The sequence below is a fragment of the Solea solea genome, chromosome 19 (genome assembly GCF_958295425.1).
Source record: "Solea solea chromosome 19, fSolSol10.1, whole genome shotgun sequence".
Taxonomy (NCBI): Eukaryota; Metazoa; Chordata; class Actinopteri; order Pleuronectiformes; family Soleidae; genus Solea; species Solea solea.
In genome coordinates, this window is record NC_081152.1 from 13,830,498 (window position 1) to 13,850,434 (window position 19,937).

The following is a 19,937-nucleotide window of genomic DNA, read 5'->3' on the forward strand; positions in this document are numbered from 1 at the left end:
AGACTCAGTTCAGTAAACCTGGTTCAGTTCGCCCTCTAGTGGTGGAAATGCGCAGCAGTCAGATAATAATCCACCTTCTAGAACAGTCTTTGTTTCTTCCTTAGATTTACTCTCTTTCTCACCTTCTTTTTCTTCTTCTTTTATCAGTAAATGCTGGATCAAGCTAACTATATATATATATATATATATATATATATATATATATATATATATGCTGTGAGCAGAAATCTGAGATTATTATTATTATTATTTGAACATTTTTACAAACTAGGTCTTTAAATGTGTCATCTAATAATTTGGTTTAACACAATCAAAAACATCCTCACAATTCCCAATTCCTCTGATTCCTCGGTAAACATACATATAGGTGTTGTATTTTTTGTACATTTACTCAATTTATTATTTATCACCAGATTTTCTTAAGGAGAGAAACTTTAATGATTCTAAATTATGTAACAACTGTGAAATGCCAACGACATAAATATCATCACCGGGTCAATAAACACAGAAAAACTATAAATGAAAAAAAAAATAGTTTTCTTCATCTTCAAAATAATAGAAGGAACTGTGAGGAATATTTTTAATATGTTTTGAATATTATCACAATTAAAGAAACACAACCGACATATATATATATACACAGTGTTTTCCATATTTACATTGCTTACAATATGTACAAAATAAATATATGAACAAATGAACACACAAACTTTGCATGAGCACTTGTATTTTCTTATAAAACAAACTAATCCCGGTATAAACAGGTGGTTTAGTGGTGTTGCGTTTAAGAAATGACATACTTAAAAACACGACCACTGCAGATGGAGCCTTTTTTTTCTTTTTTTTTTTTACTGTTCACGTGATTCCCGCTTTTACAGCTTTGTTTGTTGCCTCAGTGCAGAGCTGCGTATCAGATTACTGTAACTCATAAAAACACTTCTGTCTTCCTCCCACACCACAATGTCAGCGTGAAAATGATTGTGACAGGTGACTTCAGTCCGTGTCATGTGGGAGACGTTTGTTTTGCAGACAGTTGCCCTGCTGGAGCCATGTTTGTGCACCTCTGCTTTAGTAGGATATCCAGAAGGCACACGTATTTCTCCTGTGAAAGATAAGGAGGAGCAGGTTTTATTGCAGTGCAATTAACGTGACCTCTTTTTTGTCCACCACCATGTGAAAGGCACATGCACACAACTTTACACAGACATAAATATCTCAGAATGAAGAAAAAATAGATGGTTATTACCTGCAGTATTTCGTGCCGCACTCTGAATGTTCTCTGCAGCTGGCACCGATTGGCTTCATGCTGTTCCAGCGCCACAGCAGTGATCGTTTTGTCCGTGTGAGCAAACCGCCGTCCCATTCCTCAGGCAGAGGCAGAGCGCTGACCTTCAGAGTCAAATACAAGATCCTTTATGAACTCAAAAATGACCTCCATGCTCACATAATAATAATAATTCAAACAAACTGCAACATCAGGAAGAGTAAAGGTGTTTACTGACTTACCTGAATGGCACAGATCAAACACAGCAAAACTGAAAGAATGACGATCCTTTCCTGAAGAGTCTTCATGCTGTAAGGTCAGAGTGAGAAGAGATGCTGTTCTGTAGCAGGGCTGCCGTGTTGTCCTGCTCCACTTGTATTAAAGGGTGTAATTGGGGAGGAGCTGCCCTTCCTCAGTCAGATATTAAAGATTAATGAGAGTGATGCATGGGGGGGTTATCAGTTTTATAATGACAGACAGTGGAAGTCTCGGTTTATATGAGGAAGACAAAGTACACTTCACCCCAGTAACTGAGGGCAGTTCCACGTCAAAGGTGTTGTCACCCTGCTGTGAACTTGTGTGTGATTTAAGTACAGATCTCCCTATTAGTTCTCTAGTCTGTCCCATATGAAATTGTCTTATGGAGACTTTCTTGGCTTGAGGGGGGAAACCTGATGATTTGCCTGAAGTGAGTTGACATCACTTATTTGGTTAAAATTTCAGTAGCCTGCACATAATTCAGCCTTACCCTTCAAGACTCAAAGTTGGCACTCGACTGTCTTACATAAGCATTTAGTGATGCTGTGTTGATTTTGACCGATGCCCTACATTAGGATGGAACAGTTCAGATTGATGGAGAACTGAGAGCAAAACAACTTTTTTAAAGTGATTTCAAAAACATATTTGCATAAACAGAACGATAGGTGTGCAGGTAAGGTTTTAGTTTGTCAAGTAAAGGTCCAGTGTGTTAAGAATTAGTGACGTTTATTTGTGAATTTGCAGATTTCAACACACAAAAGACACTTCAACTCATCCCTCTCTTCCCAATCTCGTCAGAAAAGGAAATTGTTCTTTTGTTTCCACTTCAAAATGCGAAATGTATGCTGTGGCTGTTTGGGTTGTCTGGACATTGTCATCCACTTTGCTGCCCAAAGCCAACCTGGAAATAAGAATATACTAAAGAGCCACCAGGGGGCGACCCAGTTACAGTGAGAAACTGACCCTACTTTTCACGTCTTTTTATTTACGTCAGTAAACATCTCAATACGTTTCAGGTCTTCTTCAGTAGGGCATGTTGTCTATTTTGTTAATTTTGGCACCAAATAGAGTAAAAACATACTCCACAAGATGGCAGCCTCAGTTAAGCAAGGCCCTAAAGTCTAAAGTAGATGAAGCTACATTAACACAGCTTATTCTAAGAAAAAAAAAAAGGATTATACACAAACATACTACTGTACTACACTGTATAAACCCTCCTACGTGAATCTTTAAAGGGAACTGTACAACTATTAGGTTACCTAATGATTACTCCCAGGGTGTGTGTGGTTCGAGTCGACACGAGTTAGTCAGAGCGACCCCTGAAGATTTGTCATAGTGAATCATAACGGAGGGAAAATGAAACACGTCTACAAACAAACATGAATCACACCGAGTTTATTGAGGCTGTGTGCAAACTGTTATGTGACCTATAAAGGGAACACAAACTATCATTACATGTTGAATCAACTATAAAGGAGCAGTAGCAAAAACACGTTTATCTTTTACTTATAAAACAAACTCTACAGACAAAGTTATCATGAGGTGACTCGACAACAAAAGCAGTTCAAACTTTTTTTTCATATTCTACATCGTGCTGGCCAGAACAACTAGTTTAGTTTGTATTGTATTTTGTATTGTTTGGTAAACATTCATCAGTAGTGCATCTTGCATAAAAAGCTGATAATATACCAACGTCAACATTCATGCCTACATACATTATAGGAACTGGAGGGCAAAACTCCAAACTTGGTAAAGGAAAAGATTATTTGGCTGCATTCATCTAAACCATCGTATTTACATGCTCTGTCCGTTACTGTTGAACATCCTCTGGTTTGCCAAAAGCCACCAAATGAAAAATACCTTCTCAACATCAAACTTCCTCCACATCAAAATGACCAGTCAGACAGTTTCTGATTTATAAATCCAACATTCTCACTCTCATTTCCTACATTCGCGACACACTGGCTTTCCAACATCATGTGGCTTATTCTTGGACAATAGAAACACAACGCGACAAGACCCCTCTAAAACCTGATGATTGGCCATGACACAAAGGTTTTGAGATATTAGTTTATATTATTACTTCTCTTTCTTTTTGGATTTGTTCTGAGCAGACTCTCCAGAGGGCCCTTTAGTCTAAAAGGGAGATTCTGCTCCGGTTCAAATTTGTTTTTTCAATAAATACAAAAAAAATCCAATTATAATTATTTTAATATAAAAATGGCATTTCATAATCATGCCACAAATGGAAAATCAGGTAACTGACGACTTTGTTTATTAAAATGGTTTGATTTAAAACACACTAAAAAAAAGTAACTTCAGTTTACAACCGAAAAACAATAAAACTGTTAGTTGGCGGTTAGTGGTACACACGGCAAAACCAATGAAAGCATCGAAATGTTGGCTAATACTGCAAAACACAGCGAGTGGTCTTCTTTTTTTACATCCCTTTTAGTGTTACGATGAGAGCAGAGGCTGTCGTTCATCAGCAGTGGCCTGAAAATGTGAAAAACAGGTTAAAGGCAAATATCTGAATCCTTTACTTCCAATATATTTACGTCTTATTTTCTCTGTCTCTGTCTTTTGCAGCGACAGGATTCACATCCGACACATCCAATATCATTAGCTGTATTACTACTTTAACTGGTACCGCTATCATCATCTCTGTTATTATAAATAACATTATTTCTTACATAACCAAAAATATCTTAAATACAGTAGTTACTTTGACAACTTCTGGCTGTCTATCGTTTTCGCTGTTCCTCCTTTTACACCTCATTTCTACCAATGCCACAAAAGTCATTTACATCCATTTCAAACACTCACCTCAGGGACCTTGAGTCGACACATCAGCAACATGAAGACTCCTCCCAGAATGATGCCCAGACCAATCAGCATAAACGGAACGTTCTCCACCACGTTCTGCAACATGGCGACCGCCTGCAGCTTCTTGGCCGACGTGTCGTCAATGACGACGCTCTGAGAGGACGGTAGGAAAAAAACATGTGTGTGAATGATATCGCCAACCGGTGTTCAGTGAGTAACCGAGACAACTGGACCTACCTCGTTTAGGTGCATTACAGGAAAAATCACTGTCCTCACGTTTTCTGTTTGACTGGAAAATAAAACAAAAAAATAAAATTTTGGATTCGTTTGTGATCATTTTGATTGATTATAAGTCTGAAGTGACTCAGAGTGTGCTAATACACAGTGATGATTAAGCTCCATGTGGCTCTCTCTCAGTATATAGCAGCAGTGTTTAGGTCTTGTGTTGCCTGGCAACATTACCATACTGCACAAAGGAAGTGATTTGTCATTCTCAGTTAAGTATTTTCACCCCACCCGCCCCTGTGCTGGCAGGTGAATACACAGCCCCCTCAGTCAGTACTGTTAGTAGTGCTTGACAGAGCCGGTTTTCAGATGAAAGACGCAGCATACAAATAACATTATGTCATGTGTGTTCACCAGGACCAAACAGAGACAGAATAATATCAGTGACACTAAAAAAAACATCCCCAGCTTTAACTGAAGTGTATTATTTCGTTTCTCCACATTTTGACATCATCAACTTGCTGTTGCTTTCTTCTGATATCGAGCAGATGTGTCACGGGTGGCCTGGCCCACAACTGTCCAAAAGTCCGTTCCCAGTGATGATGGTGGCATGTTTTACAGATATCTTACTGGCAACCCTGCCAAAGTGTACAGTGTAGTCATACCCCCCCGCTACCGCTTCTTTCAAAGCCGCGGGGGTGACGACAGGTTTGAGTCAAGGGAAAAAAGAACTTGTGTTCTTTTGAACGCTGATTCAATGTGAACTGATTACCTGAAGGCGGGAATTTTCTCAAGATATACGTTGACCTGGAGCCTCTTTGCCGCCTGAAGAATGATTCCAGTGAGCTGCACAACAGAATTCAAACAGTAATACACGGTTTAATCAGGCTGTAGCAAACAATGGATTATTAATCTGTTACAAAAAATGTTATCTTTGCTCCGTATAACAAAATAACACACATCTGTGGGTCATTTTCTGACATCAAACATATAATTGTGGGGCAGAGTGGCTCAGTGGTTAAGACCTGTGTGCCAAAGACTTCATGGTCGTAAGTTCAACTCCACCCCCGGCAGGTTGTACTCAATTCCCTTGTAAGTCGCTTTGGATAAAAGCGTCTGCTAAATGACATGTAATGTAATGTAATAATTGATTAATCAACTGATCAATTATTAAAATATTCATTCGTTTCACGAGAACTAAACTCAGACCTCATCACATACATTGATGATGTATATTCAGTATTCACGACTGTATTGTGTTCAAAGATATTTATAGAATATTGCATAATAGTTTTAGCTGTAAATGTGACGTATCTGAATGCATTCTTATTTTTAACTGTGAACAAAAAGTGAAAACCACAGCCCTGATATTTGCAGGCGCATATTTCAAGGCACTTTTGATCAACACAGCGCTACAAACCGGGATTTATGACGAGCGTCAAGGGACTTTGATCGGACTTTATGATCTGCAGTTGAGTTACCGTATGCAAGGGAGCCTCAAAGGCAAAAACAGTAGCTTGTTTACTGGGTTTGAAAACTTCTACCACCTTTCACACGTCGGTGTAGATGAAGTGAACTAATGAACGGAGACAAACGGGTGAAATGTAAGTGCACGTGTCAGAGTTTTGCACGTCCACTCAGGGAAATTATGTCGACACAACAGATGATTCCACATACTGCATTGCTGACAAAGAAGGACAAACAGAAGTCTGTATTATGATTAGACCTCAGGTTATTTATTACTGCACTAAGTCAGAGTCTGTGACTTCTTGCAGCATTCAAGTGGAATCATATTCAGAGCATTACAGCTGCTTTTTTAAAATGTTCCCATGGGGAGTATATATGTTTAATATTATAGTGACGCACTGCGATATAGGTCTTATATATCACTACATTCCAATAGTAAGCTCATATTTTGTCAAACAGTGAACAGACGTCGAGCTACACGCCGTTCTCTCCAAGTGTGTTTTTTCAGTGCGGTTTTCTTTATCGCAGCGTGATTATTACACGCGATAAGAGCCGTTAATGCTTATCTTTGGCACCAGCTCCGTACCATGAGCGCAGCTTTAATTTTTAACTACATAATAAAGAAGCAGCGGATAAGCACAGGCGTGTGTGGTTGCAAAAGCGAGATTGTTCACCATCTAGTGGTTAACATGAACATGCCGGTTACTCTTCCGGGTTTCATACAGTAAAGGATTGCAAAACAGCTGCGTACACACACACACAGCAACTCATTTGTGTGCAGCAGAATATTTAAAACACAGTCAAATCAGTGTATACAGGAAAAAGGCTTCGAAATACATGGAAATAAGTTGATAACTGAAAGATTCTTACCGGATTAATGTCAATGGCAGTCTCATGGTGCTCCTTTTTAGGCTTCATGCCAATTATATCTTTAACTAACTTCTCATCGGCCTGGTAGAAGTGTGGTGAGGACATTATAATGGGAGCTCCTAAACACACAAAGGATTTAGTAACAGAGCAACTTTAGAAAGACAACACTGCATTTCTATAATAACGAAAGAGCCATTAAACAACAGAATATTTGAGGGAATTTCCATGTAAATCGGCTGCTTATTTCCGCCTCCTACCTTGTTTGCACACAGAGACGTTCAGAACGCCAGAGCCCAGGCACTTCCCAGCAGGCACACAGAACCCTGCGTTTGCCGGGTTCAAGGTCATATTGGCAAAGACCTCACTGGGGGGGACAAAGCGATACCCAGAGATCCCCTTCACCGTCACGTCGTCCTCGTACAACGCATATATTGACCTGGGAAACAAGTCAGATGCTGAGTCACGTCGGACACAAAAGATTCTTACCATCCTCTCGCTAGCTCTGTGGTGAACACAGTTAAGTCAAGGTAGCTTAAAAAGCCTAAATGATACAAAACATTCATGTGTACAAGCCCCTCCAAATCACATTATCAGAGCGTGTTAGTCCAACTTTGAGGAATTTGATTGAGCATGACTTCAGTCAGACAACCGCGTTTTCAAAGTCCTGCTTTTTTCATGTAAGCGTACTAAGTGAAAGAGCATCATCAGTAACAGTGGCCTCATTACAGATACTAACAGTAGTGAGCAGCCAAGCAAACCAGGCTAAACTGGTAGCATTAATCCAATATCCAGCACTGAGTCACGTCCTGAGAGGCTCATAAGAAATTCTTAGCATGATTGAGGGAAAGCCTGTGAAAGTTTGAACAACCAATGAGATGAAAGTTCACCACCTGGGAAATACTCCCAATATGTAACGATAGGATACACTTAGAGGCTCTTCCCAACAATTCAGTCTGTGAAACTGACCACTCACCTGCACAGGTCTGAGGAGAACATGTAGAGAGCTTCAGTCTTGGTGACGACCGGATGGAAAGACGCGCCGTTGGTTCCATTTATCATGTTGCACTCATCGGATGTCCACCAACTCAACGAGCTGTACGCATGTACAAAACGAGCTGGTGTCACTAATATAAATGTATTTTGAAAATGGCATTCAGGCAGTTCATCGCGTCTCCTTAGTTAACGGATTGCATTTTTCATTGTTGCTTCTTCACTTGTTCTGTAGGTTTGTATTTAACAGATATGGATATTGCTACTGGAGCATTGGCACCATATTGCTAACAGCTAACTGACAAACAAGTGCACCGGTTTAAACAGTGAGCAAATAATAGTTACATTATGAAGAAGCCCAGATGCAGCGACTCATTGTCTGCGATATGACAAAGACAATGAAAAACAAAAATCAATTTGTGCTCCCTTTTAACATTATCAAACCTGGTGAAACAAGCAGTTTTACTGTTTGATACAATCAACATCCATTCAAAGTCAATATAATCAATGACTGTCACTGTTTGAATAAACATGACAGATAGCTCTATTGTGTGAGTGGAGATAATTACCTTTCCCCATTCCATGTATCCACTCGAGCAAAGTCCTTGTAGTTTTGCTGGCCAGTGAAAAACATGTATTCACCATCGTTGGAGGCATTATTCTGCAGGGACAATAAAAGAATCAAGGGAAAAGGAGCCATGAGTAAATGAATATACAATCCCATTGTTTGGCAGTTAGAATAAAAAACAATAAAGTCTTTATTTTATGTAAAATAACAATATGGATACAATCATGTAGTCACACGTTTAAATGAGACCTTATAGAACAGTCCAAACACATCATCCAGCTCGGGTTTTACGGCTCGCAAGGCTTTGAGAACCGCGTCCTCGTAACCCCACAGCAGTTCTCCCACTGTGCGGGTGGTGAACAAGCCTTCTTCTTCGAACTTCATGTAGGAGGAGATCAAATTGGCCATTACACTGTGATCCTTGAACATCTCCATCAGTGTCTACACAGAGGGAAGAAGAAGAAGAACAGGGGTCTAGTTTAAGACAGCCCAGTCAAAGTACAATGTATTATAACAAAACCACTTAATATATTTAAACCTTAAAAGGTACACAAACTCATACTGCGTTTCAGTAAGGTATTATAAATAGCACTAATGAGTCATTCATTTCTTTGGCTCACTATGGCAGGGATGTTGACAGTCCTGATGAGGTCACTCTCTGGACCTCGGGACATGTTTTGTTGGAATATGTAGGTTTTAGTGTTGACAGCTGCTACTTTTGTGCCATTATCCTGGAAGTTCACTTGCTCCATGGGCCGATATTCCCTGTGCAAAAAAACAAACAGTCAACTGGGTCAATACTTTGACTTTGGTCTGTGTATAAAAAATGATTAAAACCCATCATTTCAACTGTGGTAAAAATATCTGTTGTTATCTGACAAAGCTGGGTTAACTTCTAAATGGGTTAAAGTCCCACTGTAAGTTATGAAAATGCTGAACTGACACATATTTTGTTAGAAAATACAAACATCTGTGATGTGATTCCTACTTCAAACAAAGCTACTGTGTCCGTCAGTGCCGAGGCAAACAAGCCGCTCCAAGCGAGACAGAGACAGAACTGCACTATTATCTCTACAGATGTGACTCAGCAAAGACTCACTGTTGTTTCTAAAAAACAAAATAACACTTATATCAGAAGCACATGCTTTATTTAATTACTGTATTTTGTCTGCACTCTTTGCAATGGATACATCACTGCAAATACTGCTATTTAGTCTGTAGATATTTTCCACAAGTCATGTGATCACACAAATCATGTAAAACTAAATTTGCTATGGCACTGAAGGTAACTCAGTTTAGAAAACACAAGGTTTTGGTCATGTAATGTAGTCCTTAAACAGCAGTCCTCTGCTTTCACCTACCCACTGTGATTCTAGGGGGCCTTTATTTCATCTTTTTGTTTACATTACATACATAGTCATTAGCTTTTTAGCACATTTCTAACTCAAGGAATGGCAGACCTAAGGGGTGAATGAGGAACTATAACCAGACAACCACATGTTTGGCTTTCTTTTTCTTTGTGTTTAAGTGAAATGATGAACACAGAACCACTTGTACCTGTATGTGTATGGTCCAACCTCCACCACAGCCGGCTTCTCCCCATCCAGCACTTCCAGGGGATTGGTCAGATTAAAGAAGTAGAACTGCATATAGATGGGTGCTGGCGGACTCTCCCAGGCCTCAAATGCTTCAGAGCCATTCTTCAAAACTACATCCTGTGGGGGACAAAAGTCAGTGGGTTAAAAGTTTTGCTGACTTGAGCAAACTTAGCACAGCTAGGGAGAGATGACATGACATACTGACTTAGACTTCCCCTTATTATATTACCAATACAATATGCTTGTCATATGATACCAAGCATCATACTATGCCATTTTTGTCACATTCAACTTGGCAAAATGAGTTTAGGTCATCACAATGAAGCAATATAGGTGGGAAATCATCATAAAAATCTTACTTTAGTCTCCTTCATCAACACATTCACTTGTACATAATAAACTATTGTAGTTTTAAGATGATAGCACCAACAATTAATATAGCTGTCAACAATTGGCTTCTCTCTTCTGTCTCTACCTTGCCTCCCTCTTTCCCTTTCTGTCCCCCCTTTTTATTTCACCCCAACCAGTTGAGGCAGATGGTCGCACATTTTTGATTTTTCAGAGACTTCTTCCAGTTAAAAGGGAGGTTTTTTTTTTTTCTCTCCACTGATGCCTAGTGCTTGCTAATTATATTTAGTAAAGTATCTGCCTTACTATGTACAGTGCCTTGGGATTATGAATGTTGTGATTTATAAAAAATAAAATGCAATTGAATTGCATAAATTGATGTTAATATAAGTAGATACAGTATGACAATATGGTAAAACCCACTGTAGGGAAAGAGTTGACTTGAATAAATTTTAACTTAATGCTCATACAGCAGCATCCGACTGACACAGTGAGTTATTAGCAAGCTAAATGTTATATACTAACTGTAAATATATATTACGCCAGGAACGCTATAGCACTACAGTATTACTCCTGTGCTGTGCCCCCTGTAAACCGTGCAGCCCCTTGTGTTTAGCCTCAGTTTTGTCATAATCGAAATAAAAGTCTCTGTTGTTGAGCTAAATCCAGTAAGCTAGCATTAGCCGTCACCGATATGTCTACACCTCGAGTTAACTGCGCCGTTATTTAACTCGCGTACACAATGTTAGCTTTATCAAAATGTCGCTTACCTTTTTAACAATCGTTTGTACAGACTGTGGGAACACGTTCGACAGGACCAAAGCAATGCCCACGATCAAAAATAGCATGGAGAAAACTCCGGTGCTGTAAATGCAACATGATTTTAGGAACATGATGAGAAGAGAGAGACGAAACTCGCCGACCAAATATCTAAATAACGGTCACAGTCTTCATTAGAGGCTAATGTGACACTCGTATATTTATATGCGTGCGTGTGTGTGTGTGTGTGTGTGTTTATGCTAGGTTTGTTTTGCTCGACTGCGCAAAGAAAACACTCATCCGGAACGAAATAGTTCAACTAGACCACTTCCGCTTTCGTTTACAGTCGACTGCGTCGCGAACAACGAAGTCACCATGACATACAATATACAACAATGTACTCAAAATAACCAACTCAAATGATGTACTATTGAAACCTGTAGCGCTCGAAAACAATTTTGTGGCACATAAAATAGCCTTAAACACAGTTAGCTGACTAGTAAAGACCAAAATAGACAGATATAAATCTTGCATATAAAAATTATCTTTGTTTTCGAGCACATGACAGCGACATCATCCTGACCTTTTTGTATGTAGGGTGAACATTGTTAAACCAATAATACTGTACGGATTAAAATCAGATTAACAATTCTCTTTATTTATTTATGTTTATGTCTTGCAGTAGTAGCTTTAAAAAAATCCAGTAAAATGTAAATTTAGTCACAACACTGCAGAGATTATGTGGACTAAAACATGTCACCACCTATTAAATTCACTTTTCTTTTTCTCATTTAAATCTCCTATTTTCATTAGTTTGTCCCCAATCGACACATCGATGCCTTTCCTCACTAATTTGGAGGTTTGTTTGTGTAAGGCATACGTTTTCCACTAGAGGTCACTGTCTCAGCAATCAAAAAGACTTGATGCCATTGCCATTCTGTGCTGCTCTGTAAACAGCTGTCATGATACTCCTAAGTCATAATTTCATATAGAAGAGGACACACCTAGTCTACGTTGACTCACCAGTGATTTACTTGCATGTGTCACCATCTCTTTGCCTCTGTCATTTTATTTTCCAAAACCACACATTTGAAAATTCAGGGTCGTTTGTACTCGATAACATTCATAAATATTACTGGCTCTGTCAGGTTATTGTTTATAAAAGACCACCATACCTTTGTTGGTATGAAAGCAGGCAGATGGAGAAATAAATTGTCTTTTTTTTTTTAATAGACACAAGCGGTGTATAAATGAACAAGTATTGCTTTTAATGAATAGTTTCACTTTATGACACAGGCAGTGAGATAGCCTTCAATTTTACTGTCTCAGTTTAATAAAATAGTATCAGCATTACAGCCTCCCTGCTCAGACACGTTCCTACTTGCTTAATACGTTTTAATGCAGTGCTGTTGTGTCATATGACTGACATGTATCACGAGCAAAGTTTCTCAATCTTACAGACAATAAACAACAATACACTTTTTATATTTTTATACATGACGTGCAGGTATCAGGTCATGTCTGATATAGAAAGGGAGGACAACTAAACTAAAGAGAGACTTACACAATTAGATGCAGAATAACTGCAGAATAAATAAACGAGAAAGAAAAGGCTTTCACATGCACTACAAATAGAGCAACAAAAAGAACAATTACACAGAGATGGAGAAGAATTAAAACAAAAAGCAACTATCAAGAAATGTACATAGAGATGCAGAACTACTAAGATGTAGAACAACTGCCAGGAGACAACAAAAACAGTAACTACCGAGAGATGCAGAAGAACTACAAATGGACAAACACATCTACAAAGAGTTAGATAAACTCTGCGGACTAAATGAAAAAGTCTGACGTTTGTGCCCAATCTGTGTTATCCCAGTTAAATCTCTGGGTGGTTTTGTGGGAAATGCCCCTTTAACCAGAACATGAATGGGCCACAATGGAGGACACAGGAGGGCTCGGTCGCCGCGGTCACGAGAGCTGTGGGAGAGTGACGTCACTTTCCTAAACCGGGCAACTGCCGCTGAGTCCCGGAGAGAGAGAGAGGGACGAGCACGAGCAGCTCAACTTTTAATGTATGCGAGCCGAGTCGAGCCAGTGTGGAGCCGCTTCTTCTTCTTTTCCTTCTCCTCCTTCTTCTTCTTCTTCTTCTTCTTCTTGTTCTCCTCTTGTGTGCATAAAGACGACTCGCTTCCTCACCGGCTCGGTTCCTCATCTGGCTTTTTGTTTGGCGCAAGGAGCGGGTTGTGTGTTTGTTTTTCGTGTGAATTCTTCTTCTGCGACTCCAATACAACACATAACCGGGTAAGAGTGTGTCCAGTGATTTCATGTTTTTTTTTTCTGTAACAAGTAGCTCGCGCGCATTCCCGCGGCGCTCTTTCAAAGAGATCGATGGGATTTTTCAAGTGTTTTGTGTACAGTGATCACAACGATGCACGTAGTCGCGCGCCTCTGCTACTTTTTGTGTGCTGCTGCAGCTTCTCTCTGGTTTATAATCATGTTCGCGCTTGATTTCATGAGGCGCTGCGTGCAAAACACGCACAGGTAACCCTAGTTTTATCAACTGTGGGCTGACTTGTTTGCTAAACCAGCATGTTGACGTTACTTGAAAGTTTACTGTCAATGCTTTTGTGGTATTTTGCAGTGTTACAGTTGCAAATGAGACAATAACACATTCATAATATGATATTGCCTAATTCTTGACAGAAGTTTTGAACTTGCATACAGCAAAAGTATGTGGTCGACAGATGTTTAATTCTAAATGTTGCTCCTGGAGGAGCCTGCAGGTTTGTCCACCTACTGCACAATAACACGTCCAGTGTATGTCCATGTAAAACATAATACACTCTCCAGTGCTTTGTGTCTGCAAGCCTTTCAAAATACAAATACTGGCTGTACGTATTGTTTTCAATGTGGCTTATTTTCTTGATCAACCAATTTGTCGTATGATCCATTAAGTATCCGCAAATGGTAAAAAAATAGGGAAGATAACTAGTCTAAATAACAAATATTTTTCTCCCAAAGAAGAAGTAATATAGCCCAAACATACGATATCCGATCCAGTGATTTTGACCAGTATTGCACCGATATAATGATTCTCATCCCGATTTTTTATCATTTGCGGATACTTAATGGATCATACGACAAATTGATTAACACTGGATCGGATATCGGAAAGAGAAAAATGTAAACTCGGCTACAATCCAAAATCCTATATATCGCATGCTTCACTGTGTCCAGACTCAGCATTTTAGCTGAGTCATGTATATTTGTTGTATGTTTGTATATTTGTTGCACAGTTGGAGAATGATGTCTTTGAAATGTGTTTTTAACAGCTTCATACGTTCATAAATGGTCTAAAATGACTGTATTGGATTAATAGCGGCATTGGTATCAGACACTAAAAAAGTGGTAGTGTCCCATCCCTAGAGAAAGTGTTTACTAAACCTTTGTCAAATGCATTTTTTTGAGCTCAAACCAAAGATGGTCAGTTTAGTAGCAAATAAATCGGGAACATAGTGGAGCAGCCACATTTAAAAGGATCCCTATAGGACACAACTACCTGTTCTCATCGCAGAGAGTCTTACATTTCTGACACGGTGCTTTGCCTGGATTTAACAAAAAGTGAAGTAAGTCAGCTAATTTTGCCAAGAACACTCACCAGGGGCCAAAATCATTGACAAGGTCATTTCAGGAATGGAATACAAGACATTTGTGAAGGCAGTTATAGTCCAAAAATACAGTAACCAGACGTCCCCGAGGGGTTTCTGGGGATTTGAAACATCCCTGTAGGACAGTATCCAAAGCTGGATGACTTTTCCAGAATCAGGTTTAAATAAGAAATGCATGTGTTGTGCTGAGTACATTCCCAAACCTACTACTTTTTAGTACCTATAATTGTATTAGACCCTGGTATTTGTTACAGCTGAATGATGATGTGCCGTTATGAAAAACACATTACACGTTTCATAAACACGTCAGGCTTATCAGCTGAATGTTGATTTACTCGTGTGTCTGCTGCCACCTACACGTCCTGCACTGGTTCTCTGACGGACATTACCGCGCGTAAAGAGTCGGGCCGTTCAGCCTTTTTCAGACAAAATGGAGCAAATATTGCCGAGTTTAAAAACATCTGTATCGTGTTTTTCTCCACAGCCTTGACTGAGTGAGTAAAGTGAGGGACTGCATGGACCGGGCTGAACATGAAGAGTCTTAAAGCCAAGTTCAGGAAAACTGATGTAAGTACTGTAACATGTGTTCATGGTTGTGTGTGTGTGAAGTGTGTGTGAAGTGTGTGCGCACATGCACGCACGTGTGCACGTGTCCGTCTGCACGGCTGAGCCAGAGTCTGTGGATGTTCGGCGCGAGCAGTCGCAGATGATTTACGACGGAGTTTCCCGACCCCAGTGGCTTGTTGATATTTGTTTAAAAGAAAATAAATAGTTTTATGACAAATAAAACAAATGGGTTCGCAACCGTGACTTATAAACAGTGAAGTCATACCGTGATTGATTTCACACGATGACCTTTCACCTCTAACTGTCCATGTCACTGGAACTTGAGGACTCTTAAGATTTTGATTTGTGGCGTTATCAATTTCACTTTAGAGTGAATCCAACAACGACAACGCGACTCTGCACTGCTCCATATGAGGAGTACATCCTAACTATGACTCAGCATTTTTGGGAGAAGACGTTTTCCTGCATTGGTTCAGTCGATCATTGGTCACAGTCTACACTCACAGGAAGTGAGGCGTCTCCGCAGCAGTTGACTCATCTGTTGTCACGGTGACTGTAATGACACAGAGTCAAACGGCAGACTTTAAAAAAATAAAAGTCTGGATGACTGCTGAATGAATGGGATGAGTTTCAGGGGAATTGTGGGAGTGTCACAAGTAGAGAAGTAGGGGAAATGTGAAAAAAAATAAATGAGACACTCGGTTGATGTCGACAGTTTCCATGAGATTAAGAGTGTGTGGCGGCGTGGTATGGGGACGGCTGGGTAAATAACATACTCCTCTGAGAGAGACTGTCCCACAGAGGAATAATTTGGTGGAATACATATCTGCTTTTACTCAATTATAGCCACAGCATACTTTACTGCATACTTGACGGCATAAATGGAGCATGGATTATTGTCGAGCACCAGGCTTGTGCGAGAAGAGGAGAGGAGTAGAAATCACATCCACCAGAGACTGAGAGAACAGTGAAAACACTTCATCAGGAAAAGAAAAAGCCATCCTGCATTTTTACATGGGCCCACAGTGTTTCCTGATATTAGTAAATGATTGCAAATTCACTCAGCTATGTAAGGGCAGCACAATAGTGTCCATTGTTCTCGAAAATGTTGAGTCCAGGACTGGGCCGCAAAGGGCAAAATCATTCCGCGTCACTGAGCGGGAAAAAATGGAACGGGGGACTCTCTCACCTTTAGGAGGTGCTTTCAAGTCACAACCTGGTGTCATTAGAGTCAACGCTGTAAAATGACTGAGACTGATGCTGCCACAGTGAAAACCTGTGTCCTCCCTGAAATAGCCAGCTGGAGGCGGTTTGAGAGCAGAAAGAGCAGCAGTGGATGTGAATGTTGCTTAGAAACATGACAGAGGCCGTTTATAAGTCATACCATGCCACTGCAGACCTCACACCCACATACATCATCACAGCCAATAACTCTTGTTTTTCATGTTTTCAAGTTTTCAAGTAGTTTATTTGTCAAATGTACTATATGTACGATATACAGCACAGATGAAATTGCAGTCCTCTCAGACCCACGGTGCAAACAGGCAGTTACATAAGTAAACATAAATAAACAATCAACAGACATAAACTAAACAATCAACATGAAGAGAATCTTCTAAGAGAAGATAAGTGAGGTAGTACAGTTTAGTGCAAAATAGTGCAGTTTAGTGCAAAGTCCCTGAGTTCACAGTGTGGGAATGGTGTTGGTGGAGGAGGAGGAGGAGGAGGAGGAGGAGGAGGGGGGGGAGTGGGGGGAGTGGGGGGAGTATAGTCCTGGTCTGTGGCAGGGGGCAGAGGGGGGGAGGATGAGTAGAGGTGGGAGTGATGGTAGAGCAGGGAGGGAGTTGAGTCTCCTGACAGCCATGTTTTACACTGTTACTGTATATTCCAGCTTGTAAAAGAAAACTGTGTTGCAGTTCTTGCAGGTCAATATTACACCCTGTATGTATGTACTCCATTCAACAGCATATTTGTCTTCTGGATTTTGGACAAACGTGTCAAACTTTATTACGGATATAATTTATTTTCTCTGGAGTGCAACTGTTCACATTTGTTTTGTATGCAGGGGAAACTTGAGTCAAACAGTGCCGCTGTTGTGTTGTTCACTTAGTGAGTTAAATAATAGACACGATTAAGATATGCAACAAAAAAAAGGTTACAGAAACCAGGGTGTTTATCATTTGAGACAACTTTCATTCCATTGCTTTTTTAAGAAACCCCGAACTGTAATAAAAAGAAACTATCTCATTGGTTCTATTTTAGGCTGCGTATGTCAGTGACAAATTACCAAGGAATGTTCTCCCCCTTAAACCAGCCCTTTGCTTTTTTTTTTTTTTTTGTTAAACAAAATAACAGAAACTTAATGCTCTCGTAAATAGTTTTTTTATGAAGTCAAGACATTTCCAGATAATGTGTAATGGAATACGTGTGTGTTTGAGTTTCAGACCTGTACTAAACGCCTGAGGATTGTCGTGCAGCGCGGAGATTTTTAAATGCACAAGGCAGCCAAACATCTCTGCAGCACAGGGTCAAAATAAAGGTTAAGTGTGAAAAATGGGATGAAGAACAGAAAAACAGACACTGGCATTTAATGTAGAGCTGACTGATAAGGTGATGAAATCAGTCCAGCAGTGTATTTTTTTCTGATTTAAGCAGATTTATTGGTTCCATAACATAACATACTGTAGTTATCAATTCAAGTATCAGCTATACACTTGAATCTGTTAGTTTTCCGTTACTATAGCACCTCCTCAACGTGGGCGGGGTTGACATGCCACGGCTGCGTGAAAATGCTGTGATGTCGTTTTATACACAAACACACAAACTAGTGACGAGCAAAGACATTTCGGTGTAACTGAATCATTAGAATCAGTTCATTAAAAAGATTAGTTAGGTTTTTTCTGCATGACCGAAGCACTGAATTAAAATACGGCGGGAGGAGTTGTGATGCGGCTCACGATCGCCAGGTTTCAGCAGTGCTGTCGCTACATACACCATCCTCGTCCTGTTAGATATTTAGATTTGGAAATATGCTTGCTAAATGTTGAAAATTAACGCATGTTTTCGGGATTTTTAACCGATCTACAGTTTGGCATTGTGCGGTTTGATTCCCGTGTCGGACGTCACGCTCATGACGTTCACGACTCTTCCAGTGACGACACACTCTGACCAATCAGTGACCGGCAGTCTGTTGACATCACATTTTAGTATATCTGTTCCGCTCGCCAGAGCAGGTACTAAAAAAGAACTAACTGCTATCGCTAATGGAAAAGCAAAAAAGTCCACACCTTCTTCTCCTTTTTCGGCCGTCTATATTTTAATGCATCTCCACTGGTTGAGACATTTTTAGAGGGGTACTGAGGCTTGTTAGGTTCAGTATAGTTCAGTATTTCTGATGTGTTTAAAGCTGTGCTACAAGCTACATGATTGGGTGGTGCAACAGAACAGAACACCAAACCAAAACATAAACACAGTTTATGGAACACAATTGAAAGTGTATTTTGTCAATATCCTGGCTGAGCCATTGTTATCTGTGATTTTATTTAGTTCACTCAACCTCTGGTGACACAACATGCTAATTTGACTTCTTAATATACAATACATTTATTACATATAACACCTTTAACCCAGACTTCATAAATACACTTGGATGTTGTTGCGATTGCTTTAGCTTCTTTCTTATTTTGAATCATTTATATTCCATTTCCATTATATTTATAATTTAAGTTAAGATGGTTATTATTCTTGTTGATATTGTAATGTGTGTGCTTTTAGGGGCTCTCCCCTCTTAGTTTGTTTCTTCACTGCCATGTTGTGAGATGCTGCACAGCATCCATTAGGCCCGCTGTACCTGATGGTGTCATCTACGGAGCTAAAGGTGATTATTGATGGTTTGCAAAGATCGTAAGGTCAGGTTGTATGAAGTAAACAAAAACAACTTTAATTATAATCACCTTCTATTCTTTACCAGTGGGTTTGATTGTTTGATAATAGTAATCCCCCGCAAAATGACAGAGTCAACTGAACGTGTCACCAGGTTAAGCGGATCAACTTTCTCAAACGCTGCCCTGCTATTGCCCTGCATGGGTAAGTGGTGTAAAATTGCCGCCGACCATTAAAGGTGCATGTGCATTTCCAATCTTAATATTAAATGGCATTAATGCTGCACAAAGATGAACCCAGAACACACACACACACACACACACGGATGAGACGGCAGTGGTCGTAACAATATTCACTTCTGCACGGGATCATCGTGGTTGTGTCTGAATGTGTCTAACAACATTCTGCAGGGAAGTGCTGCTTTATCAAAACCCGTGTGCAGGTGTGTTGTTACGCAAGGTCAAAATGAATCAGCTGAATTCTTTTAAGTGTGTGTAAGAGTGCGTGCTTTGTGAAGACTGTGTCTGTGTTTCTGACTATTTCTGGCGTACATGAATTAAATTTTGGGATTTGTTTATGGATTATTTCAGCTAATGCCATGTGGCTAAACAGTCGGTAAAATGAAGCAGTTTGTAGAGAAAGCA

At 39.8% G+C, this 19,937-nt stretch overlaps 3 protein-coding genes across 4 annotated transcripts in view; 1 reads left to right on the forward strand and 2 right to left on the reverse strand.

The window, feature by feature from the left end:
- Positions 1-555: 555 nt before the first annotated feature.
- On the reverse strand, positions 556-1,730 carry LOC131446624 (liver-expressed antimicrobial peptide 2). The gene is made up of 3 exons (XM_058617993.1): positions 1,507-1,730; positions 1,247-1,389; positions 556-1,102 (listed from the first exon to the last, which is right to left on the reverse strand). Exons 1-3 carry the CDS (start codon positions 1,570-1,572, stop codon positions 1,069-1,071), a joined length of 243 nt encoding a protein of 80 aa, XP_058473976.1. The 5' UTR covers positions 1,573-1,730; the 3' UTR covers positions 556-1,068.
- A 1,985-nt stretch (positions 1,731-3,715) lies between these two features.
- scarb2c (scavenger receptor class B, member 2c) lies at positions 3,716-11,463 on the reverse strand. Its single transcript, XM_058617965.1, has 12 exons — positions 11,185-11,463; positions 10,026-10,183; positions 9,089-9,233; positions 8,718-8,909; positions 8,470-8,561; positions 7,884-8,003; positions 7,168-7,346; positions 6,911-7,029; positions 5,346-5,419; positions 4,586-4,637; positions 4,349-4,501; positions 3,716-4,018 (listed from the first exon to the last, which is right to left on the reverse strand). Exons 1-12 carry the CDS (start codon positions 11,305-11,307, stop codon positions 3,980-3,982), a joined length of 1,446 nt encoding a protein of 481 aa, XP_058473948.1. The 5' UTR covers positions 11,308-11,463; the 3' UTR covers positions 3,716-3,979.
- Positions 11,464-13,214: 1,751 nt separating this feature from the next.
- The window catches only part of rai14 (retinoic acid induced 14), a 35,566-nt gene continuing 28,843 nt past the window's right edge, over positions 13,215-19,937 (forward strand). For both annotated transcript variants that reach the window (XM_058617477.1, XM_058617478.1), the window contains exons 1-2: positions 13,215-13,477; positions 15,329-15,411. In XM_058617477.1, coding sequence (XP_058473460.1) covers positions 15,376-15,411 — 36 coding nt within the window. In that variant the 5' untranslated portion in view covers positions 13,215-13,477; positions 15,329-15,375. The remainder of the gene's footprint in view (positions 13,478-15,328; positions 15,412-19,937) is intronic.